We start from the raw sequence: 25,080 nt of genomic DNA, 5'->3' as shown, positions 1-25,080 counted from the left end.
ACGGACCATGTATAGTATACCCAGTTCTCTGGCCCTTGGAGGGCAGGGAAAAGGGCCGCAGCAGTTACCATGATCCCATATGAAAGACCACAATGTTCAAACTTTTTTTTTCAGAGAGAGAGAAATGTCAATGTGAGAGAGAAACACCCGTGCGCCCCTACTAGGGATCGAGCCCGCAACCTGGGCATGTGCCCTGACCAGGAACAGAACCAGGATCTCTCAGTCCATGCGACAATGCTCAAACCAATAAGCCACCCTGGCTGGGCCACAACATTTAAATTGAGAAGAGAGTAATACCAAGTTTGGGGACAATCCATCTTGAGAGAGGGTTCAGGGCATAGACAGCTAATAGAGCAAATGGGATAGAGAGCTCCTCAATGATGGAGGGAGCTGGAGGCTAAACACTGCCTCAGAAAACATACACGCCATCTGTGCAGGTACTACCACATCAACAGAGGCCACCAGCAGCAGGTGGCCCTAGATGAATCTAGGATCAGGGATATGCCCCCCACCTCTCTGCCCCATCACTGACAGACACCCAGTTAGGTAAGATGTTTGCCTCAGCTATCCTATACTCCCTACTCCCACTATCAAGGAGGTAGAACCAGAGGAGGAGGCAGCCCCCCCCCACTCCTTATACTTCACCCCCTTCCTCAAGGTGCTGGGACAGAGAGAAGAGTCAAAGAGCAGATTGTGCCCTCTCCACTCATTTCAGATGCCTCAAGGTCTGACCTATGACAGGCTCAGAACATAGTTTTGAAATAGATTTGAGATCAGAGTTTTAAACTGGACAGACTTAGTTTTTATACCAAAAGAGAATCAGAAAGCTACAAGATCTGTATAAGATGCCATTGCGGGATCAAGCATTCAGTATGGGAGGAAGATTTGGTGGAGCACAGTTAAAAGCAGTGATTGGGAAAATAAATCGGGAGGTATTTGTATCTCAGATAGTTGAGTCCCCCATAAACCTTTTATATAAGGCAGATCCAGAAAGTTAAGTGATAACAGAAATCTCTGTAGGATTAGAGCATTTGGATCATTGAATATAAAACCTGGAAAGGGGCTCTAGAAATGATCAAATCAATTCTGCTCATTTTACAAACTGAAAAATAGGCTCCCCTAAAAAAAAGTTTAAGATCAAAGACACTAAAAGAAAAAAAGAATTAAAAAAAATCAAAGACAGCCCTGGCCGGTTTGGCTCAGCGGTTGGAGCGTCGGCCTGCGGTACAGAGAGACCCGGGTTCGGTTCCCGCTAAGGGCACGTACCTCGGTTGCAGTTTGTCCCCGGCCCTGGTTGGTCGTGCGGGTGGCAGCCACTCGGTGTGTCCCTTCACATCGATGTTTCTCTCTCTCTCTCTTCCTCTCTCTCTCTCTCTCCCGCTCTATCTGAACAAAAAATGGAAAAATGTCCTCAGGTGAGGATAAAAAAAAAAAAAATCAAAGACAGAAGTGGCATTGGGACAAGAATTCAAATCTCTCAATTTCCAATTATATTCGCTTTCCACTATGCTACATTACCTCCAAAACAGTGACATAATAAAAACAGTTTTAGGAAAATTATTTTAACAGTGCTTAAAAGTCAGATTAGGATAGCAGAGACTAGAGGCAGGAAGACTAGTGGCAATAGCAGTAATTAAGGCAGTAATTAATAGCAGCAATAGGCAGTTAGACAATTCTTAAGAATGGGTTACAACGGCCAACAGATAAAGCATTCTAACATCCAAGGACCCATATAGTGGTACCTTGAGCTATCAACTGGCAAACAGAAACAGAACCTCCCTACTCACAAAGCTGTAAGACATAAAAATAAAATTTACCTTATTACATTGTCTGACGTTAACAGCACTATGTGGGGATCCAGCATTTCACTTGGATACCAGGCAGCATGCTTTAGAGTCAGAGAGGTAGAGCTGGTGAACAATCTCTCAGCAACTGGAGTGGTACTAAAATAAAAACAATTTTCCAAAACATTTTGTAGGACTTGGATGGAAAACCCTCTAAAGGAAGACTATTTTAACACTCTTTGCTCTTCTTTACTTCAAATTTTTCTCGAGTCTTGCTGGGGGAGCATTCAAAGCATCTAGTCAATCAGTATCAAAGAATCAAAATAATAAAAATATTTTCTCAATTGTAGAGTATTTTATACTGTACTTTACAAGCGATTTTAGGTAAAGTATCTTATTTGATCCTTTTAGTAACCTTGTAAGGAAAATACAAGAGCAGATATTATTATTCCTAGTGTGGAAATGAGGAGTTATTTAGAAAGGAAACACTTAAGGGGACCCAACCTATAAGCTGTGGAGCTAAAGGTGGGTTTCTACCTTATATTCTTTTCAGTAGATCTTTTATACTCTCACTTTTCTGGATTTGTTGAAAAGAAAATAATACAAAAATAACACTTAGTTGAATTTATGGGCAAACTGTCTGGCTCATAAATAATAACTACTTTTTAAAAATCTTATTTCTACCTATTTTAAAAATTCCCTGACTGCTAATGAGAGAGTAATGTGATACTTCAGGTAGAATAAAAAATAAAATCACATATATACTATAAGCATTATTATCTTAAGATGACAATGTGCAGAACATCTGGAGTATTCATAGTAAACATACCTTAAGAACTACTGGTCTTGAATAATTTTCTGCATGTATTACAAATTATAAAGATAAACACTAAATGGAAATACAACTTACCTACAATTCACTGTTGATTTTCCACCTTCAAATTCAGAATTCTTCCCCCATCTTTTAGGTAATTCTAATACCATAAGTCCTTTTATTCCTATAAGTGCTATGTGATGTTGTGTTGGACTTAACAAGACTTGATAGATTTCAAACAGGGGTGGATTTATGCAAAGCAATCTCTGAAATTAAAGCAAACTGGTCAAAATAGTTAATTTTAATGTAAATGTATGTGGCAGTTACTCGAAAGGCTTTCCTTTCTGTACTGCTTTAGTTTTTCATAACTGTAGGATTTGAAGCATTTCCGGATAATTATTAACCCTTGGATCATTAATGAAAGAAATAGTTTTAACCAGTGTGATTGGAGCATTATAAATGCATCAAATGTCCCTACCTTGATAAATAAATATTGCACATTTCTTTTTATGATCAAGCTCCAGCCTCCCACTTCAACGTCTCAACTCTCCACCACTCCCCATTTGTACTTTATATTCCAATCAAATTAACCTGTACTTCAGCTTAATTCTCATGCTTTATTATGCCTCTGAGTCTTTGCATAACTGTTGCTCTTCCTGAAATACCTTCATTTTCCTTTTTTCAGCTGGCTAACATATTCTTGGAGGAAAGACTCGATACACTTTCCTCCCAAAAAAATATCCCTGATCTTCCAGCCAGGGATAAATGCATCTTTTTTGGACTCCTATAGCATATTCTATTATAGTTCTTCTCATCCTGCAGTCTATTTATTCTTTTACTTGTTCATACAACTATGAATTACTCAGAATTAAATTACTCAGGAATCTGTGTCTCTCTTCTCTGTATCTTTGGCAGAGTATACAGCATATTGCTGATTCTCAATAGATGTTTTAGTGAATAGACAAATGAAGAACACAGAAGTACTGATAAATGATAATTACTATGTTATATTAGAAACAATACAAGAAGATAAAGAATGGGTTCAAGAGCTTCTGCAGCAAGTAAATGGTGCTTTTCCTATGCAGATACGGAACAGTGTTTGTCTCAGCATCATATGCCTTCAAAAAAAAATTCACTCCTTCCTATTTCTTCTCTTGTGACCATGTGGAGTTTCCATTTTCTTTTCTTTCTACTTTTACTAATAAACCACGAAATCGTCAAGCTATTGCTTATCCTTATGCATAAAGAATCCCCCGAAGCCAAAATCCTTTAAAACAAGATGTTCTGAATATAATGAGGTTTCTATCAATTGTTACTGATGTCTATAAACCTGTATTTTGGTGGTGTTTTTTTTTTTTTTGGTTGCCCTTTGCTAATTCTAATCAAACTCCCCCCATCAGTGGTTCTTTCTGTCCTTTCCCTATCTTCTCAACCCCCCATTTCTTTCTACTTGATTTTTTTTTTTTATCCTCACCCGAGGACATTTTTCTATTTTTTGTTCAGACAGAGTGGCAGGGAGAGAGAGGAAGAGAGAGAGAGAGAGAGAGAGAGAGAGAGAAAGTAACATTGACATAAAAGGGACATATCGAGTGGCTGCCACCCGCACGACCAACCAGGGCCGGGGACAAACTGCAACCGAGGTACATGCCCTTAGAGGGAACCGAACCCGGGTCTCTCTGGACCACAGGCTGACGCTCTAACCACTGAACCAAACTGGCCAGGGCTCTACTTGATTTTGACAGGCTACCTCAAATCAAAGAGAGGCCACCTTTCTTCTGCTATACATGCAGTCCAATCACCTTAAATCACTTGTGATAATCTCTGTATTTAGGGGTTTTTTTGTTTGTTTGTTTCTAAGTCACTACCTGTGCTCTTGTTAGCGTTTAAACTTGGCAACTCGTGCTAAGCTGTTTTCTTTGCCTATTCTGGAGGATTTAGAATCATTCAGACAGTAACCAATATTTACTGAGAGTATATATGTTCTAGGCACTCAGTGAAATACTGGAGATACAAAAAAAAAAAAAAGTAAGGCAGACAGAGCCCCTGGCTTGGTGTTTACTGTCTAGAAAAGCAGAAAGTAAACATATGTGAATAATTCAATCATGACTGTGCTGAGTGCTGCACAGCAATGCAGGGTGCCAGTGAAATACTGTGCTGAGCATCTTGCAAATTACTCTTGTAAACAGAAATAGTCAAGGAAGCAAATCTTAGACTTGTGACCTATTTTCAAAACTGCAAAAATATATCTAGCATTTCCTTCATTTCAAATAATTTCTCATCAACGAGAATCGGACAATGGCTCACAACAGATACCACGCGTTACAATGCGTGCCAAGTGTTCCCGTTTTCAGTCTTTACAAGGGGAGAATCCGTCCATTACAAATAAACATTTCCAGAAAGCCGCGTTTGATGACAGCCAGGATGCAGTGCTTTCTGATCACACCCATTTCCACCTGCTCTTGGCTTATCTAAAGCAAACAAAGACCCCTCCCCACCTGGGGGGTGGCCTCCTTTTCTCAGAAGTAAAGGCATTAACGGGGGACCCCTCCTCTATGCCAAGCACAAAACGTGGTGCTTTCCAACCGATGACCTGACCTGACGCTCCTAACAACCCCAAGAGAAAGGCAGGGTTGTCATGATTATTTTGAGTGTCACCTCCTGAAGGTTTCTCGGGACCAACCCACTAAAAATAGCAACTGCACGCACACTCTGCACCCCCTTTCCCTGCTGTGCTTTCTTCGGAGCACGTGCATAACTGATATCTTATTTCCTGAGCATCCCGAGGTCCCTCCCGTCCTCCAGCAGCCAAGAACTTAAGCGCCCCGAGAGCACGAGCCGTAGCTGCGTCTGGCACAGCGTCGGGGGGGAAAGAGGCTACGCCGGCCCCGCGGCCACGCCGCGGCGGGATGGGGCTAAGGAGACCCTTCCTCTCCACGTGGGGCGTCTGCGTCCTCTCGCACAGCACAGCGACCAGAAGACGAAAACTCGCCAAGGTGGGGAGAGCACCAGGAAAACCGAGCTCGGCTCCCAGCCGGGGGCCGTTTCCGAGCCGCGCCGGGCCGTACCTGGTACTGGGAGAGGGCGGACTCCTCACCCGCGCCGCTGAGGCCCCGAAGGCGAACCACGAAGAAAGAGCTGCCTTCCCCGTCCCACAGGAAGAGTTCCCCGCCGAGGCCCAAGACCAGGTTTCTCGTCAGCAAATGCGGCGGCGATGAAGGCAGTGATAAAGAAGCCGATTTCTCGGCCTCAGCCGGACTCTGGTTTTTCAGTCCCTCCCGGAGCTGCAAGAACACGACATGGTTAGGAAGCCAGGTTTGCCACAGCTCGCCTTCGCCCGAAGCTCCCTCGGCGGCCGCCATCTTGGCCCAACTGCTCTCCTCATTCCAATTGGTCAGCCGGCTGCCGGGCACAGCCAATCCGCGGCCGCCCGCCCGCCGCTTTGGCTAATCACCGAGCGGGCAGCCAGGAAGCACGAGGTAGAGCTAGGAAGGAGGTGCCTCAGTCTATCAGGAAGGGGAAGTGTTAGTGGAAAACCAATCGCCAGTCAAGCATTTATTCTGAAGCCAAAGGGGGCGGAACGAGAAAGTCAACAGGCTAGTACTTGCTTCACGTTTTGGCGCCGCGGGAAATCTAGACCCCGGGGGAGAACCTGACCCCACCTGGGCAAACCTAGACCTCCAAAACCTCCCCTCATGACGACATACCTCTCAAGCCAGGGTGGGTTAGCCTCACAAATGTCACAAGTCTGTCTCCGTGTTGGGCCGGCCAGTAAAACAACACTTTATGGAATTCCCTGCAGCAACCAGAAACTACAACTCCCAGCGTTCTGCGCGGCCACAAGGGCGGGGCTTTCAGGAGGCTCTTCCCTCGGGGAGGAGATGGCAGAGCCGTCAGGGTCTCCGCGGCGCTCCCTGTACAAAGTGATGGGCTCGCCTCCATGGAAAGAGGCGTTCAGGCAGGTGAGTGTGGGATTCTGAAGCTTTGGCCGCGACGCTGTCATTCCCCTAATCCAGGAACCGCTCGCCTCAGCCCCGCCGTGTGAGGCAGGTCCGGGAGCGCCTGGCCGGTGGAGGTGGACCTGGGACCCAGACTTCCCACCTGCAGATAGATCTGGGTCTTGGCCATCGTCCGACAGCCTCTAGGAGTTTCTGGACTCCTGGGTGTGTGATTCGCTCCCCCGGCCCAGCCCCAGGCCCCTTGTTTTTGGGCTTGGGTTTTGGGTTTGGGTTTGTTTTAAATTTGAAGTGTAAGCCTTGGCTGGTTTGGCTCAGCAGTTAGACAGAGGATCGGTCCCCAGACCGAAAAGTCGCAGGTTCAATTCTGGTCAAGGGCACGTACCTCGGTTGCAGGTTGGGTCCCTGGCCCTGGTTCCGGTCTTGCTGGAGGCAACCAGTCATGTGTTTCTCCAACGTCAGGTGTTTGTCTCTCTTTCCCTCCTCCCCTCCCATTCTATCTGAAAAATCAATGGGAAAATATCCCTGGGTGAGGACACAATAAATAAATAAATAAAATAAATCTGAAGTGTAATTACGGCCACCCTTCTGCACTCTACAATAACAACACCTGCTGTTGGGTAGGTGAGAACCGAGAAAGGCACTTTGTGCACTGTATATGTACATTGTGCAACAGAGAAATTATTTCTATTCAAGAGAAAGTCTCTGTTCAGAAGAGCCTCAGTAACTGTCTTAGCAGAGTTGTATTGTCACGCGACAGCAAGACAACCAGAGATGCATGGCGGAATTGTGAATGAAAGGAGCACTTCATTCACTGGTGGGCTGTGGGGAGGCAACCCCCTTATCTTTATGGTTCCTCTGGGTGTCAGTCCCAGGGTTTGGTTTTGTTTTCCTCACCCGAGGACATTTTTTGCATTTATCTTCAGATAAAACGGGTGGTTGAGAGGGAAGAAGAGAGAGAGATATACAGCAATGTGAGAGAAACACATCGAGTGATTGCCACCCACACCACCCCAACCAGGGCCGGGGACAAACCTCAACTGAGGTACATGCCCTTAGTGGGAACCGAACCCAGGACTCTTTGGTACATGGGCTGATGCTCTAACTGCAGAGCCAAACCAGCCAGAGCAGTCCCAGGGTTTTTTTAGAAAACCGGTAGGGTGTGTACCTCCGGGAATAACTGATCAGAATGGAGTTTATTTTTAACTCAAGTAGCTCAGCTCAGTACCTCACCTCAGTTCTGACCTAGTCTGAACTCAGCATAGTTCCTGTAAGTAATATTGCCTATGACTACAGGAATCCCATAAGTAGTAGTGGATATATCCCAGGAATATAATCTGATGCTAGAAATGACTGTTGGCATCGGGGTTTCTTAGCTTGGCTGTTGACTTTTGAGGAATATAATTCTTTGTTGTGGAGGCTGTTCTGTGCATTATAGAATGTTTAGCAAAAACCCTGGCCCATTGGATGCCAGTAGCCCTTCAACTAGAGTTATAGCAACCAAAAATGTCTCCAGGCATTGCCAGATGTCCGTTGGGGGGCAAGAATTGCCCCAAGTTGAGAAACACTGTTGTACAGGAAAGTGACTACCACAGCCATGTCTAGAACAGCAAGAATTTGGAAGCAACCTAAATGTCCTGTAATAGGACAGTGGGTGTTGAGCTATTATCATCCATTCATTTGAAAGTTGGCATTGCAGATAGAACATGAAACATGGTGATCTGGAAATATATGAACAAAGCATTGTAATTTCGTCTGTCTACATGTAGATAAGGACTGGAGGGGAATATGCAAAATTAACAGTAGTTTGGATTAGTTGATAATTTGTGTCTATAAATTTTCTTTAACGTTTCAACAACTAAGCTAAGAGTTGATGTTTTTTTGTTTTTTTTTAATGGAATTGTCTTCCCCTTCCTCCTCCCCCCTCCCATCTTTCTCCTCCTCCAAGGGATGCCTGGAGAGAATGAGAAACAGCCGGGATAGGCTCCTGAACAAATACCGCCAGGCCGGAGGCAATATACCAGAGAGAGCTCAGAGCACCCTTCTAGTACAAGAGTTGATGAAAGAAGAGTGGAATGCTTTGCAGTCAATGGAAAGCTGTCCAGAGGCCTTGGCTCAGGTCAGGCTGGGATATGTGTTTTCAGGGAGGGCACTGCAGCACAAGAACACCAGTGTCCTCTCTCTACCCATTTTCCCAAGTCCCCTAAACCCATATACCCTCAAGCCCACAGTTAGGATTCTTTACTGGGTTAAACAGCCTTTAACCCAGGTTCTTCCACCTTTAACATTAGACGGTTGTAGATTAATGGTTCCTAAGTACCAGACTGTTGACCTGCTGCATCATTACATTATATTCATTTATGAGACTAAAACTAAAGTAATTTCACACCTTGGCTACACCCCTGGAAGTTTTGATCCAGCAGGCATGGGCTAGGAGCTTTCTGATTCTAATCTCAGACTTGGGAGCTGAGTGCGGATAGGAAACCTCTTACTATGTGTCAGGAAGAGCACTGGATTGGAAGTCAGGAGCTTTGGAATTCTGATCATGGTTTTGCTATTGCTTTTTAACTCCACTCTGCCTCTTTGATCTTAAGTTTTTATATTTATGAAATGGAGACAATAATGTCAGAATTGTGAGTAGTATATAAAAAACGTGTGAAACTGCTTTGAAAACATCAAGGCTCTCTATAACAATGATACATTATTCAGTACCTTCTACGTGTCCTTTAGTATTCATAGGACAATGTTTGTGTTATGTAATTGCCAGCGGTGGTCAAGGTGGTCTCTGGCCGGAGAGAGCCTCTGGCCAGAGACTGTACTCTGTGCCCTTCATTCTTGTCTTGCTTATAGGAATGGATTCAAACAATAGGCAACAAATAGCAGCAAAAGCCAGCGAAGATTTATTTGTAGGGAAGAAATACACTCAGACAGAACCTGAGTAGGCAGCTTAGCTGGCTGAGGCCAAACTGAGTGACCCAGTATTTGGAAGTTAAAGATTTCTACCCCTAGGCTGGAACGCCCCTAGGCAAGTTGCAAGTCACCTCCTCCCTCATGTCTCAAAAAAATGTATCTTCAAACTATAAGGCTCCTTCTTCACCCAGGTGTTATGCCACCAGTTAGACCACATCCTGGAGGGGCTCTAAATTTTCTCTCCATTGTCTATTTTGGGTTTTTCACGTCTCACACATATCCCCTAGAAGCCCCAACTGCCTTGCCCAGCTCATCTCTCTCTAGCTGCCTACTCTAACATAGTCACAATTAGTATTCACAATAATCTTCTCAGCTAGGTTTTGCTCCCACTTTACAGAGCCCAAACAGAAGTTTACAGAGGTTAGGAACTTTCTAGTGGCCACATCGCTTTGGCAGACCACATACTTAGCTGCTGCTCTTTATGGTCTTTCACCAGTTAAGTGCCATTTGTCACTGGGTAATTACCACATTACCCACGGTCAGCATAGTCTACAGAATGACTTACTGGCTGATTTCCTCAGGTAAACCTAGGTTCTTCAAGCCAGCCTCCAAGTATGTGGGGCTTGTCCGCTGATTATGACTTCAGATCTCTGATGACCCCACTTTCTCTTGCAGTGGGAGGAGCCGATGGACTTAGCTGAGCTGGAGGACATCCAACAGGAGCTGATTGAGCAAGGTGACCTCTGAGAGTGGACTTTTCTGCCTGTGTCTAGCTACTCTAATACTGACCTTTATTCTAAACGATTTAGTTTTTAACTTTCCGTCTTCTACTTCCACCTGCAGTCAAGCGTCCAAAAGTCTCTGCGTTTACTCTGAAGTCTTGACTGCCTGTCTTCCTAGCAATAAGAGTCTTAAGTATGCTAGGCCTGGTGCTCAGACTTCTTATTCCATGCTTATTTTCTCCTTATGATCACTCTGTAAGGTAGTAGGAGACAGAGGAGAGTGGTACCTTACCCAGGCTGCATAGCTAGTAGTAGAGTGGAGAAGCAAAATCAGTTTTGTGAATCCAGGTCCCATGTTTATTCTACTATCTTCCAGTACCTCTCTATTAGTAGGTTAAGAGAAATCCTGTCACCTTGTAGGATACAGTGCATGTCAGATTTCATGCACTACTTAAGTGCCTTCTCTCTCATCCATTCATTACTAACTCCCCACCGTCCTGTGAGCATCCACTCCGAGGCATTCGTGGCATCGTAGAGTGCATAATTTAGCACCTAATGTAATTCATTTGTTCCTCATAGCCCTATCTTGACTAGCCTTAGTATTTATGATCTGTATAAAATAGAGATGATAGACCTACCCTTGGAATTTATTTGTAGTCTTGAATAAGAGGTGTAGAAGACTTAGAAAAGTGCCTGGCATGTAGAAAGCTTTCAACAATTGATAGTTATTATTATGAGGATGCCAGACCATAGACTCTTAAGCTAGACTCCTGAGGTCCACTTTGTAGTTTTACCATTTTAACTTTTACCATTTTACCATAATACTATTGAGTGGCACTGGGCCTCAGTTTCTTCATCTTCAAAATGAGGATAACAATAGTGAATAAGTTAATATGTGTAAAGGACTTAAAATAGGATTTGACAAATTGTAAGTGCTATGGAAGTGTTGGTTATGATTAGTTTTGTTGACTCCAGTTAGACTGCAGAATTTTACATTTTAGTTATTATTTTTTTTATTGATTCACCCTTCACCCTCACCTACAAAAACCTATCTCAGTGGTGAGATATAGGACTCACTAAATATTTCTTTAGGGGTATGTTTAACTAAAAAATCTAAGTGATAAGGATTCACTGTGTTCTGCAATACTCAGTCATAAGGAACACTCTAGAAAAGAGATTGACAAACTTCCTGTGAAGGTCAGGATAGTAAATATTTTAGGCTTTATGGTCCATGCTTTCTTTTTTGCAGCTACTCGGTTCTGCTGTTGTAGTATAGAAACAGTCAGATAATACATAAACAAATGAGCATGGATATGTTCCCATATAACTTTATTTAAAAAAACCAAACGTGGGCTGGATATGGCCCGTGGGCTGTGGTTTACTGACCCCTGAGCTAAACTCTAGACTGTGAGCTCATGAAGAGCAGGGACCAGTATTTTTCATGCCTGCCACATACTGGGTCTTGTTGCATGTTTACTGAGTGAATGAACACACAGATTCTGAGCATGTGGACACTGGGGAACAGATCACTTTAGATTCAGTAGGGTGGGCTGGCATCAGAAACAAGTGTCCTGTGTCAGTTTTCTCCACCTGCCCCGGAGACCCTGACACTCCGCATCTCTGCTCTTATGGCCTCCAGAGATGTGTGTGAAAGTTTCACCTTGTCCCTTCAGCCTCACCACTTCACCTCTTGTATTCACAAGCTGAGGTCAGACAGGAGGGGAGAATCCAACAAGAGGAAGCCTGACAGAAGAGTAAATATCTAGTGATTGGTAGAATGATTTTGCCTGAACTTTTCTCGTGTGGATGAAGCCTTTGATGGTGAAGCTTAGCACTACAGACAGGACAGTCGGGTGCAGCGTGGTGAAGCATTCCAACTGTCCATTGCCTTGCAGAACAGTCCATCATCAGTGAATATGAGAAGAGCTTGCAGTTTGATGAAAAGTGTCTCAGCGTCATGCTGGCTGAGTGGGAAGCCAACTCCCTCATCTGTCCTGTGTGTACAAAGTAAGAGTTTTCCAAACCTTCGCAGCATTATTGGTTCCCACCCTCCACTCCAAAATGAGTGGAATTTCCCCTCCACATTTGTTGTCTGGAAGGTTTTGGGGATCCTGGTTTGCTGGCCATGAAGCTCTGGGATCCCAATTCTGCCTTTAGGTACAACCTGAGAATAACAAGCGGTGTGGTCATGTGTCAGTGTGGCCTGTACATCTCATCTCATGTAAGTGTTCACACAGATTTTGTGTCCTCCCTTTCCATATATGTCTGTTTACTTTAAGGACCTTCAGTGGTGTGCTGAAGCCGGCTGTACATCTTTTCCCAGCTCCTGTTCAGTTCACATTGGTAGTTTGAAATCAGTCATGGTGAGAATATATACAGCATGGAAATTGGCAAGCACTACAAATCTGGGTGTTCCCTGCCCCCTCCCTGGAGTCATTTGTTAAACACTTACCCATAAAAATTGTCCACGTGTGAAGACACACCTACACCCAGAATTTAAGCTTCAGTGATCTTAAAATACAGAAGGAGCCCTCTTATCTCACATGACAGGGACTGCAAGTGTCAGCTGGTTAAAGTGGTGAATTGGAAAAATGAAACATTTATAGTAAGTTTCCAGCATATGCATTTATTTGCCAGTCCTTGAGTGGGGCTCTGCTGATCAGAGTGCTGTCTTTTTCGCATAAACTACCCTTACCACTAGTGCATTGTCTAGAGCTTCCAGTTCATTTCTGAAAAGTGCATTGAGAAGCTGAGTGTACAACTTCAGGATTTTTCCTCCCTATCTTTGACTTAAACTTTGAAATAAAGCTTTTTATTTATTTATTTTTAAGCAACTCATTTTTTTGAGTGTTTCCCACTTATCACCAAAAAAAAGAAAACTGTTTCATTCTTGTATTTCATTGGTTTAGATAAAATGTAATTAAGTTACTCGGATACAGTAACAAGCTCAACTAGCACAAATATCTGGGCCAAGCAGTGCTGACTCGGTAGGGGACGCATTTGGCTGGTGGAGGCAGGAGCATGGGGAGGCTCTGCGTGTCCGGGTTCTGCGAGTGGCAACATGTTTTTAGTACAATCATGAGCCCAAGAGGGTTTTAAAGGTCCAAGGAATCAAGTCATCAAGATAGATTGGTTATCATGAAGAATCAGGATTTTCAACCTGTTAACTATGAGATAACTAAGAGTAGGTTGCAAGGACATACAAATGGCCAAGAGACATATGAAAAAATACTCCACATCACTAATCATCAGAGAGATGCAAATTAAAACAATAAGGTATCACTTTACACCTGTCAGAATGGCCACCCTCAACAAATCATCAACAAGCGTTGGCAAGGGTGTGGAGAAACGGGGACTCTGGTACACTGCTGGTGGGAATGCAGACTGGTGCAGCCACTATGGGAAACACTATGGTGTTACCTCAAAAAGTTAAAAATTGAACTGCCATTTGACCCAGTGATCCCACTTCTAGGATTATACCCTGAGAAGCCTGAAACACCAATCAGAGAATATATGTACCCCTATGTTCATAGCAGCACTATTTATAATAGCTAAGATCTGGAAACAGCCCAAGTGTCCATCAGTAGATGAGTGGATAAAAAAGTTGTGGTGCATATACACAATGGAGTACTATGCAGCTGTAAGAAAGAAAGATCTTGTATCCTTTGAGACGACATGGAGGGACCTGGAAAGTATTATTCTAAGCGAAACTAGCTGAGCAGAGAAAGACAAATATTGCATGATCTCACTTATTTCTGGAATATAATGAACTAAACAAACTGATGAACAAAATAGACCCAGAGTTACAGAAGTAGGGTACAGACTGACAATCCCCAGAAGAGGGGGTGGGGGTGGGGGAGAGATAAAGCACAGAACTTATATGCATGTATGCATAACCAATGGACATAGACAACAAAGCTGGGGACGGGGTGGGGCAGGGATGGGGAGGAGGGTGTCAGTGGGGAAAAAAGAAACATCTGTAACAAAATTTAAAAAAGTAGGTTGCAGTCTAACTTTTTTTTCTCAGTCTCCAGAACTGACAGAGCAGAAACTCCGGGCCTGTTTAGAGGTCTGCATGAATGAGCACAACGCACACTGTCCTCACACACCTGAATTTTCAATCACTGAAGGGACAGAAGAAAAGTCCAGTCTTCTCCTGAGCTGTGTGGTAAGCCTCCCGTGGGACCCGGTGGTAGGAGCAAGTCAGCATTTGGTTTTATCCCTGCTCTGGCAGAAATAATAGCTTGAAAACAGGTAAATGTTTAAAAAGCAGTCTATTCTCTGAGGAGTTTACTTGAATAGAAAAGTGAAAGTAACAAATAAGTTAAACAAAAAGGCCACCTGTCCCCTAAAAGGGGAAGACACGGAGGCAGCTCAGGACGGTGGAAGATGCCCTGGTCTTGAAGTAGGAAGCCTGGCTGCACGGCCTACTCTGGTTGATTAGCAGCAGTGGTCTTGGATGAAGCTGATTATTTCATATTCGTAAGACCCAAACAGGCCCTCCTGGGACAGGTTTTGCAGTAGGACATGGAACAGGAAGCACAGCAGGGCATCAGCAGGCTTGTCTCGTCAGCAAGCATCTTCACAGAGGACCAAGGGCTGCTGTCTGGCCCCCTAAGTGACAACTCGGGGGTGAGAGAACAGGACCACACGAGTGGATACAGAGCCACCCTGGTTTTTTTTTTTTTTTTTATCCTCACCCAAGGACATTTTTCCATTTTTTGTTCAGGTAGAGTGGGAGCGAGAGAGAGGAATAGAGAGAGAGAGAGAAACATCGATGTGAAAGGAACACATCGAGTGGCTGCCACCCGCACGACCGACCAGGGCCGGGGACAAACTGCAACCGAGGTACATGCCCTTAGCGGGAACCGAACCCGGGTCTCTCAGGACCGCAGGCCGATGCTCTAACCGCTGAGCCAAACCAGCCAGGGCAGAGCCACCCTGGTTTAAAAGCCCTGCGCTTGCTGTAGGAACCAGTATCTCCCACAGTGATCTATAGCTAGAGCTTCTAGGTCCCAAGCAAGCGGAACTCTGGAATTGTGAGCACTCTGCACCTAGGGCTTCCTCCTGGGCATTTAGTCCTCTCATGGCCTTTTCATTTCACATGAGGTTTACCTATAGTAGTTTTTTTTATTATTATTATTCAACCTTTATTTTTTAAGGAGTAGTTTTGTTATAAGTAGTGTTGCCTACTACAGCCAACATTTCATGTTACTAAGTTTCTTCTGTAAGTTATTTAATTCTATTCTTTTTTTCTTTTTAATTGTTGAGGGATTTTTAAAATTCAAAAATATGTATTGTCTCCCAAAGTTCAAGTCTAGGGTTGGTGATTATGAGAAGAATACAGAAAACAGGTAGTCAGTACTCCTGGGGGACGGTTGGGAGAGGGTCTACAGGAGTTCGGAGGCGATCTCATTTATGGATGAAGGCTTCCTGGAGGAGGCATTAACCTTGGCCTTCAAGTGTGGACATGTAGATATGGCGAGTTGGGGAAGGAGCATAAGTGGAAGATCCCCAGGTAGAAGAACAAGGCAGAGTGGCAGAAAATTTGGAGCATATATGAAAAGCATCCTGTTCTGCTTGGCTGGAACGCTGAGCTCATGAGGGAGTGAAGAGCCATGATCTGACGAATAAGTCAATACAGTAGCTGCAAATGTGAGATGTCTTGTATCAGAGGCTGTCCAGTCCTCTGTGGGAAAAGTGAAGAGGGCTTGAACTTAGGCAGTAACAATGGGGATGGTACAGGTAGGATGAATATGAGAGGCTTCGGAAGTGAATTGATGGAATTCGATAGCTGTGGGTGTCAGGGTGGAGGAATCAAAGAAAATGCGGGTTTCAAGGCTGGGTAACTGGGCAGTGACGGAGCCACATGTGGAAGACAAGGCTTGTGTGGAAAACTTTGGAGTTGGACTGTGGACATGTTGAATTTGAGATTTCTGAGGCACCCAAGTTTTGGTGCAGTTAAGAATGTAGGGATGGAGCAGAGAGCGAGGGATGGTGTTAGCAGTTGTTTGCTAAAAAATAGATGCGATGACGCTGACTAGAAGGACTTATCGACCAATGACATATTCTTGGGCTTTGTCTACATTTGGAGTGCAGGGGAACACGTGGAGATGGAAGAACAGAGCCAGGGAACAGAAGTGTGGAAGGCATGAACATTTCCGAAAGGATGGAGGGAGTGGGTAGCAACACTCACCATAGAGACTGGGGTAGACACTGGTGACCTTATATAGATGACTTCGGTGGAGTTATAGGGTCAAGTAGCCACTATCTTATTTCGATTTTAGGAATTTGAGTGGGTAGGGAGCCAAGAATTAGAAACAGTATCTGTAGAATAGTTTTTCCACCAAGTTTAGCCCTAAAGAGGAGGGACAGTGTTAACTTGGCCTCTTAGAAGGAAGAATGTTAAAGTGCATTTGCGAATCGAAAAGGCTTCACCGGAGGGCTGGGGCGTGAATCAAGGGCCCAGACCTGCCAGAAGGGATGGGATTACGGGGAAGGAGGGCAGTGGAATTGCATTTATTGAACACTTAACTGTGTGTCAGGTGTTCTGCACACATCATGTCATTTCATCATGAGGTGTTAGGAACAGAAAACAGATTCAGAGAGGTGAGGTGATTTTGGCTCATGTTGCACTAAGAAAAATAGAGCTGGTATTGGACCCCGGCCTCAGTGGTTCCAGCACCCCTGCTGTGCCCTGCTCCAGGCTCAGGCCTTGGTAGGACAGTTTTCCTTCATATTGTACAGATCCAGTGGGTGAAAGTTCAGATAAAACCTGCCACTACTTCCTGTTGACTATAGGCATATGCACCCATGTGCTCCAACCATCCAGAACTGCTTGCAGATTCTCAAATATGCAGGTTTTCAGGCCACCATGCATGCTGCTACTGTTGTGTGTGGAATGCCTTTGACCCCTCACATAGAGTTGGCCAGGCTCTCACTGGGCTTCCCATATTGTTTTGTTTTCTTGTTAATCCTCACCTGAGGATATTTTTTCCATTTATTTCTAAAGAGAGTGGAAGGGAGGGAAGGAGAGTAGAGAGGGGAAAGAGAGAGAAACAAACATTGATATGAGAGACACGTGGATTGGTTGCCTCCCGCACACACCCCGACTGGGCCAAGGACGGAACCCGCAAACCCTTACGTGCCCTTCACTGGGACTTGAACCCACAACCCTTTGGAGCACGGGCTAATGCTCTAACCACTGCACCACACCGGCCAGGGCACTTCCCATTCTTGGTGCCATGTTCCTGTACTGTTGTTGCAGTTGCCCGTTTATGTCTTTGTTCTTTTTTATCCTCAGACAGAGTGGGAGGGAGAGAGGGAGGAAGAGAGAGAGAGAAACATGTATGTGAGACGTATCGAGTGGTTGCCACCCACACGACCCCAACCAGGGCCAGGGACAAACTGCAACCAAGGTACATGCCCTTAGCGGGAATTGAACATGGGACTCTACGGTCCGCAGGCTGACTTTCCAACTGCTGAGCCAAACTGGCCAGGGCTCTGTCTTTGTTCTTGAGGGCAAGGACTGTATCTTTATTTTTATTCCCAGTCCTTGGCACATACGCAGGTGTATTTGGAGAAATGAGTTGAGGTAGAGGAAAGACTGCAGGGGCACAGGTCAGGGGGCTTTGGCTCCTGCCTTCCCTGAGATGAACGACTGAGCCCTTCAGAGTGCAGTGGAACTGAGCTGGAGCGTGGAGCTCCTTCAGTGTGGAGGCTCCAGACCAAGTGCTGGGGCGAGTGGGCAGGACAGTTAACGAGGGAATGGACTGCCTAGTCAGTCCAGCGGCAATGTCTGCTCGCTTCTCCGGGCCCTGCAGCTTAGAGCAGCACTGAGCCAGCGGGAGGGCGGTTCGGAGGGCGAGTGCTGTGGGGACAGCATGCCTGACAGTGCTGTCTCCAGGGTGGGCAGGGGGATGATTGTTGGGCCAGGAGGCAGTCACAGCCAAGGTGAGAAACAGGAGAGGGAAGGACAAAATTGTATTCAGTAGCCTTTGCCAGAGTTCACCGTTTTGGAAGGTAGATAGGTTACTGGAGTGCTCTGGAGTTCCTGTGGCACTGCACATCTCTCATGGGAAATCCAGGACCACTGGTTCAAGATCCAGTGGTCAGGCAGGAGGGTGATTAAGCATGGATGTAGAGGATGAGGAAGATAGGTGTGTTACCAAAGGTGGATACGTATAGCCCTAAGGACTTGGAGTATTTGAAATGTGAGGACAGGGGTCTAAGGGTAGTCATGGGGATGGAATGTGCTAACCACCAGAAAGCCAAGTACACTAGCAATGGATGTGGTGTCAAGGTTAAGCACAGGACTCCTTAGCATAGTGGTGGGCTGAGCTGTCAAGGAATGAGGAACCCGTTTTATATTCGCACTTACTATGGTAGGGGAGACCCAGGAAGGTATGCTGGAATTAATGGGCATCTGAGCTCCAACTGTAGTCAGTACGCAGTGTGTACCTCCCCACGGTGCACACCTGTTTCGAGCTTGTGTTCAGTTGAAGGAAGCTCACCTCCTTGCTAGGCCATAAAAGCTGCCAGCTCTCAGAAGTTTGAATCATCTTTCTGGTCACAGGTTTCCTGAGGGTGAGGCTATTTGATCAGTCCATCTCCAGGATTTGATCTTAGCTTGAAGACGTTGTTGCCGAGGGTTTCAAAGGCAGTTGTTCTGAGACCACAGAACTGAGACCCAGCAAAGCCTCTTACAACTACACCACCAGCTATTTCACAATTGTAACTGAACCAGCAGCATCTCATCGTATGTAGGAATTTTAACGGCAGCATAAATGTCATATAAATGTCATTACTAATCACAGCTTTTAAGCATGAGATATAAAACTTAGGCTAACCTTTCTGTTTAAATCCAGGCTTGCGACGCTCGGGCTGTGATCATCTGAAGCCCACCTTCACTCACAGCACTCTCCTGGCTGGACACAGCTCACTCCATCTGAGAAGGGCCCTGTAAATACAAACCTTTCATTTGTAACTTATTTTGTATTAAAACTTTTCAAACATCTAGGCTCTTGGTGTTTGGTAATGCAGGTTGAAGGGGGAGGAACAGAGACAGAAGACACAAATCACCTTACAGATAAACCAATTTTATTGTCCATCATTATGTTATACAAAAGTCTAGAATAATCTGTAAAGAGAAACAAATGAATAGTAAATAAGAGGGCAACAAATAATTTAAATCTGAATCATTTTCCATGATAGTAAGGATGAAAACCATTTCAAAGTACATGTCTGGCTTCAGAGTAGGTTTTGTTCACTGGCAAAGCCCACCATAAAATTAAGGTATTCAGTGTATGTCTGCTCTACTGGCTCTTGACAAAACCTTTGAGGTCTTCCAGAAAAGTAATGTACTCCTGGTGCTCCAGGGCTGTGCTGAGCTCCACCAACTCATCTGCAAAAGTGTTGTCCACCCCTCGGTCCGCAAGGAAATCCATTAGGTGGTCATACAAGGCCTACAAGGAGAAACATTTACCATTACCATTCAAGAATAAAAGAACATTTCATCTGTAACACTTGCTAATTAAAATGTTGTTTGTCTCTCCTTGAACTAGGACCTCCCCTACAAGGCCCAAGAGCACCCCATTTTAACAAGCACTCACCCAGTCCAGGGAGTCTGTGTTGAGTGTGTAATTCGTGTCCTTCCATTCAGATTCACCAGTGGACTGAAAGCTCACTTCCCTGATGGAGAAAATGTCGCTCTCGCCCTCTTCTTCCTGTGCAACCTGAGGAGACACAGTAGTTGGGGAAACTGAAGGGTTTTCCAAGACAAGCCAGACTCATGCTAAGAAAAGGGACTACTGCCCTGGCCGGTCTGGCTCAGCCATTGGAGTGTCGGCCTGCGGACCAGAGAGTCCTGGGTTCGGTTCCCACTAGGGGCACGTACCAAAAAAAAAGAAAGAAAAGGGACTATTTACAGGCTGAAATCAACCAGATTTTAACCTTGCTCCCTCATCCCCTACTTTGCTAGCCTATGGTAGAAATAAGGTCTCCTGAGGCCCTCCTTGTCCCCAGGGGCACCAAGGTGCTAGCACTCCATCCTACATACCTCATCTTCTGGATAGTGACAGTCCAGCACAAGGGCCCTCTTGCCACCGTTCTTTATAACTTCAACCACGAAATTGGGAGTGGATGTCAGTTCAGGCTGAGGAAACAAGAAAAAGTCAGTACATGCCCTTGTTGGCAGAGGTTGGTTGCCTGGACCAAAGGTCTCAGACAATTCAGGAGGTGTGTCTGGAAGCCACCACTATTAGGATGTTACTTAGCCATTTTTAAAAAGTCTTTGCTATAGTGTTCTCAAACAAGGAGACGAGAATCTTTAACGGTACTGAAGCCATATACCAGCTTATTCAGGAAACTGGGCTGAACTCTTCCTATTGATTCTTTCTAGAGTTAAAGATGTTTTCGAGGGCAGAGCACCATGTAGTTAGTACAGTGTTTCACTTCTGTTAGCACCTACTTGTTTAAATAACATACTAGGTTTAGAGTGAAGAAATTTGAATTCCAGCCCCAGCTACGTGCCAGTGAACTGAGATCAAGACTGTTCCTTAGTCTTTCCTGGAGTGTTTCTCCATCTGTAAACTGTAAAGGTGGCGTAAAGCCCCAAGATGTCTCTCTCTCATTTTTAAAATATATTTTTATTGACTTTAGGGAGAGGGAGAGATAAAAACATTGATGAGAATCAAACCAGCGATCTCTTGGGGCATGGGACGATGCTCAACCAACTGGGCTGGGCTGAAGATTGCTTTCTGACTGCTTCAGGACTATCCTACGGCCCAGGACCAAACGATGGTGCATTTGGCTAACTGGTCATCCTATGTATGAATAATCACAGCAACTCTCCCTTTGATGGTGAGCCATCCAGTGTCAGAGAGCCTAGTCTGATGTCACCAGGAAGCTGTGCTCTCTTCTAGGTCATGAGACAATACTGATACCTGCTTAACCAGAAAGTCTGGGGATTCTGGCCCTCACTTTCTAAGCCAGACACACTGCTTCCTAAAATGTTTGAAGAGTGGACACCATTCAGGTCCAACCAAGAGGGCCAACAACCTAAGAAAAGACCTTGCCAAAATCTCTAACGTCCCCAGCTTTGCTACCTTGGTTCAGTGGCTGGTGTTTATTTATTTATTTATTTTTTATCCTCACCTGAGGACATTTTTTCGATATTTTGTTCAGATAGAGTGGGATGGAAAGAGAGAGAAACATTGACGTGAAAGGGACATATCGAGTGGTTGCCACCCACACAACCCAACCAGGGCCGAGGACAAACTGCAACCGAGGTACATGCCCTTAGCGGAAACCGAACCCGGGTCTCTCCAGACCGCAGGCCGACACTCTAACCGCTGAGCCAAACCGACCAGGGCAGTGGTTGGTGTTTATTACCAGCCTGTGACATGTTAGAACATTCCTCACTTGGAAACATTCCAAATGATAATCTCCAGTATCAAAGATCATGGATGGGGTTAAAGACAGTTTCATTCACCCTGGCCGGTTTGGATTAGCGGTGAGAACGTCGGTCTGCGGTCTGGAGAGACCCGGGTTCGGTTCCCGCAAAGGGAACGTACCTCGGTTGCAGTTTGGCCCTGGCCCTGGTTGGGTCGTGTGGGCGGCAGCCACTCGATGTCTCCCTTTCACGTCGATGTTTCTCTCTCTCTCTCTCCCCCACTCTATCTGAAAAAATGTCCTCGGGTGAGGATAAAAAAAAAAAGACAGTTTCATTCAATTCCTATCTATCAGGAGAACAAAGGCCAAGCTATGAAGTCTAAGCCTGCAGGTGGTAATTTACTCAGTCCCTGGGAAAGAAAATGGGCCATACACTCCTGGTACTAAAGCTGGCCCCAAACTGCTGCTCTACAAGTCAAGTCCCAAGGATGGCTGTCCTTTGCCTTCTTTTTCCCCTTCTAGCATTAGAGGAATTAAATACAAAAACAATGCTCCGCTAAAGCCCCTTGGGATAGCCCGTCAGAACTGAGATAAAGGCTGTTTACAGTGCTACAGGCTTACCTCCTGTTCTTCCACCTTCTGCCCTTGGGAGGACTCCTCCTCCCCATCAAATGTTGGTGGGATGCTATTGTTAATGTTGAAAGTGACAGTGATCCTAGAAAGTTAAAACAGAAAAGACAGGGTACAGTTTTAATTGAGTGTTATATAAACATTGAGGCCTGCTACAGTTAAAATGCTTGTTGAAACAATGTCTCTATCCTAGCCAGCTTTTCCTCTGAATTATTACAGACTTTCCAAAAAAGCCCTACATCCCACCCCAAGATGGATTCAGCAGGTCTGAAGTGTGCCTACTTTGTGCTGGCTGCTGGAAGTCAAACTAATAAGCCCCAGTTTATCTCAGCCAGGCCAGTATCCTAGGGCTCACTGCCAACCCGTGCCCACTGTTTCTCGTGGCCATAGCCCACGGACACTGCTCACTGTGGTGTTTCTAGGGCACCCTCTAGTGACAGTGACCAGCTAAGAAGCTGGTGGGATGGAATAGATGCCTCCTTTAAAAAGTTTTTCTATCAGAAAAGCTGCCTCTCAGAGGACAGGAAGTAGGAGCACTAGAGAGCTGCATTAACTAAGGAGCAAGAGCAGCCCCCACCCCAGGAAGGGGAAGGCTCACAAAGAACACTATGCCTGTCCAGCTGGTGTGACTCAGTGGCTGAGTGTCGACCCATGCACCAGGAGGTCACCAGTTTGATTCCCGGTCAGGACACATGCCCAGGTTGTGGGCCCGATCCCCAGTGGGGGGCATGCAGGCGGCCAACTGATGTTCTCTCTCAGCAATGTTTCTTGTTTGTTTGTTTGTTTTTATTCTCACCCGAGGATATTTTTCCATTTTTTTGTACAGATAGAGCAGGAGGGAGAGAGAGGAAGGGAGAGAGAGAGAGAGAGAAACATCGACGTGAAGGGACACATCGAGTGGCTGCCACCCGCACGACCAACCAGGGCCGGGGACAAACTGCAACCGAAGTACATGCCCTTAGCGGGAACCGAACCCGGGTCTCTCCGGACCGCAGGCCGATGCTCTAACCGCTGAGCCAAACTGGCCAGGGCTCTCAGCAATGTTTCTATCTCTCTCCCTTACCTCTCAAATCAATAAAAAAATTTTTGAAAAAAAAAGAACAGTATGCTGCACCACAAATTTTCTTCAGAATACTTATGGGAAGTTATAATTACAAAGCAGGTCAGGAACACCAACTAATGACAATTCTAAGGTGTAAGAATCCTTACTTAACAAATCATGTTCCAAAGTTTGAGTCCAAATTAAAAGTGATGTGCGATTTGGAACGAGCACTGCCAGGCTGTGCTACTCCAGCAGGCACTATCTGCACACTGCACTCTGTAAGTGCTGCCCCTTGGAGCTGTGCTAATTGGCTGCTCCACCAGGAAGCCACTTTCTCATAGGAACACTGGTGTCAGGTTCAGTCACAAAATCTGTCTCATCTTCAACAGTGCTGACCAAGTTGAGCTCCTGGATGCAGAAATGCAGTGCTCACTGGAACTTTATAATGGCCCCAAAGTGGCTATGACTCACCATAGGAAAATGGTTTAGCTGGTTACAGTATACACCTCTTTAGTAATCAGCCCACAAGAAATCTGTGCAGTGAATGAACTACCTGGAACTTAACAAAGTTACCCACATTAATCCTTCTGTGGCTTGACAGGACTGACAAGATGCAGGATAGGTCCTGGAGGCTCATGGATTTAGGCTCCTGGAGTCCACAGGCCCCAGTACTTACTTCTCTCCAGCAACATTCCGCACTAATTTGGCTTCTGTCCCATTCACTTCCAGATTCCAGCCTCCAGACATCTTGGGGAGGGATTTATGCTTCTGTATCTTCTTTTCCTCCTTAATTTCATCATTCAGGAATTCAACAAAAGCTTTGTCCCCTACAATGAAAATCCGTAAGGTACAGAAAAAGAACAGCCCATCAGTCTAAAGTGACCCAGATTACTCTAGCCAGAAATCTGAATTTATCGACTGTTTACAATCCTTCTCTGGGACTTAGTTCAATTCACATCCACTAAGCCTAAGGCTCCTTATCTGTAAAAATGCCATAATACTATCAGTGGGAAGCTGATCTGGAGTCTGGAAAGTGCTTTACAACAAAGAATGCATACTATCTTTCACACAAAGCAATTACCCTCTTCCACTTGCCAAAAGACAATACCCACCCGCACCCGAGGGCATGCTTTCATTGATTTTAGGGAGGGAGGAAGGGGGAGAAAGACGGCACTCAGTTGCCTCCCTCGCGATGGAACCGCAACCTGGGTGATACGCCCTGTCCCGGAACGGACCCCGCAACCTTTTGGTGTACGGAGGCCACTCCGTCCAACTGAGCCACGCTGGCCAGGGCTGACCACGCTGCTTTCAACCCCGACCGTGGGCCTAACCAAGTTCCCTTCTCCAGAGACTAAGGGTCAAGTCAGCTTCCGTGGTTTAAGTGTATGCCTCAACCGAAAATGACACGCATTAAGGAAACGTGATCACACGTGGGTTTCACCCTCTGGCTGCCAATAACTGGGAGCATGTTCTGGACCTCGCGGGGCGGCTCCGGGGGGCCCACTGCTGGTCAACACTTCCCTGCCCCGGCCCCCCACGCCACCCGGCCCACGCACGCGAACTCACCTTCGGTGTGCAGCCCGCCGCAGCCGCAGCCGCAGGCGCAGGGCCCGCGAGGCCGCAGGAGGCTGGGCCGCCGCTCAGACCCCGCGCGCACGCTGAGGAGCCCGAAGGGCCGGGTGCACGGCCGGAGCGCGGGCTGCAGAAGCGGCCGGAGCCCAACCACGGCCGAACCCAGCGCGCGGGGCACGCAGCGCAGCAGAGGCAGCATCGCGAAGGCAGCGGCGTACACGTGAGGATGGAGACGACCTGAGCCAAAGGGCCCCACGAGCTC

General features: G+C 45.8%; 3 protein-coding genes across 6 annotated transcripts in view; 1 reads left to right on the top strand and 2 right to left on the bottom strand.

Annotated features, from left to right (window-relative positions):
* The window catches only part of NUP88 (nucleoporin 88), a 38,749-nt gene extending 32,786 nt beyond the window's left edge, over positions 1–5,963 (bottom strand). Inside the window, exons 1-3 of one of the 2 annotated variants that reach the window (XM_036269271.1) lie at positions 5,664–5,963; positions 2,695–2,864; positions 1,818–1,943 (exon numbers count right to left, since the gene is read on the bottom strand). In XM_036269271.1, the coding sequence (XP_036125164.1) occupies positions 1,818–1,943; positions 2,695–2,864; positions 5,664–5,957 (590 nt within the window). In that variant the 5' untranslated portion in view covers positions 5,958–5,963. The remainder of the gene's footprint in view (positions 1–1,817; positions 1,944–2,694; positions 2,865–5,663) is intronic. The other variant, XM_036269272.1, reaches the window with a different exon arrangement.
* Positions 5,964–6,458: 495 nt separating this feature from the next.
* Positions 6,459–19,189, top strand: RPAIN (RPA interacting protein). 3 transcript variants are annotated; one of them, XM_036268467.1, is made up of 7 exons: positions 6,459–6,557; positions 8,500–8,670; positions 10,137–10,197; positions 12,079–12,190; positions 12,341–12,404; positions 14,211–14,351; positions 19,051–19,189. In XM_036268467.1, the coding sequence occupies exons 1-7, from the start codon at positions 6,477–6,479 to the stop codon at positions 19,078–19,080; spliced, it is 660 nt and encodes a 219-aa protein (XP_036124360.1). In that variant the 5' UTR covers positions 6,459–6,476; the 3' UTR covers positions 19,081–19,189. The 3 variants fall into 3 exon arrangements, with proteins under 3 accessions (XP_036124360.1, XP_036124361.1, XP_036124362.1); XM_036268468.1 differs by lacking the exon at positions 19,051–19,189 and adding an exon at positions 18,759–18,894; XM_036268469.1 differs by lacking the exons at positions 12,341–12,404; positions 19,051–19,189 and having other exon boundaries at positions 14,211–14,326.
* Positions 19,190–19,231: 42 nt separating this feature from the next.
* LOC118634145 (complement C1q binding protein) lies at positions 19,232–25,057 on the bottom strand. Its single transcript, XM_036268466.1, has 6 exons — positions 24,813–25,057; positions 23,923–24,073; positions 22,196–22,289; positions 20,241–20,336; positions 19,795–19,917; positions 19,232–19,647 (listed from the first exon to the last, which is right to left on the bottom strand). The coding sequence occupies exons 1-6, from the start codon at positions 25,015–25,017 to the stop codon at positions 19,498–19,500; spliced, it is 819 nt and encodes a 272-aa protein (XP_036124359.1). The 5' UTR covers positions 25,018–25,057; the 3' UTR covers positions 19,232–19,497.
* Between the last annotated feature and the right edge of the window lie 23 nt (positions 25,058–25,080).

Source organism: Molossus molossus, unplaced genomic scaffold (assembly GCF_014108415.1).
Source record: "Molossus molossus isolate mMolMol1 unplaced genomic scaffold, mMolMol1.p scaffold_m16_p_19, whole genome shotgun sequence".
Taxonomy (NCBI): domain Eukaryota; kingdom Metazoa; phylum Chordata; class Mammalia; order Chiroptera; family Molossidae; genus Molossus; species Molossus molossus.
The sequence above is the reverse complement of the archived record's forward strand: the minus strand, read 5'-3'. Positions and strand labels throughout refer to the sequence as shown.

Excerpts from the sequence above, each read along its gene's own strand:
- RPAIN (XM_036268467.1), top strand. The coding sequence starts at position 6,477 with ATGGCAGAGCCGTCAGGGTCTCCGCGGCGCTCCCTGTACAAAGTGATG. Across the intron at positions 10,198-12,078 it reads ACAGGAGCTGATTGAGCAAG|AACAGTCCATCATCAGTGAA; the intron begins GTGACCTCTGAG and ends ATTGCCTTGCAG. Across the intron at positions 12,191-12,340 it reads ATCTGTCCTGTGTGTACAAA|GTACAACCTGAGAATAACAA; the intron begins GTAAGAGTTTTC and ends TTCTGCCTTTAG.
- LOC118634145 (XM_036268466.1), bottom strand. The coding sequence starts at position 25,017 with ATGCTGCCTCTGCTGCGCTGCGTGCCCCGCGCGCTGGGTTCGGCCGTG. Across the intron at positions 19,918-20,240 it reads GTCACTATCCAGAAGATGAG|GTTGCACAGGAAGAAGAGGG; the intron begins GTATGTAGGATG and ends GTGTCTCCTCAG. Across the intron at positions 19,648-19,794 it reads ACACAGACTCCCTGGACTGG|GCCTTGTATGACCACCTAAT; the intron begins GTGAGTGCTTGT and ends TTCTCCTTGTAG.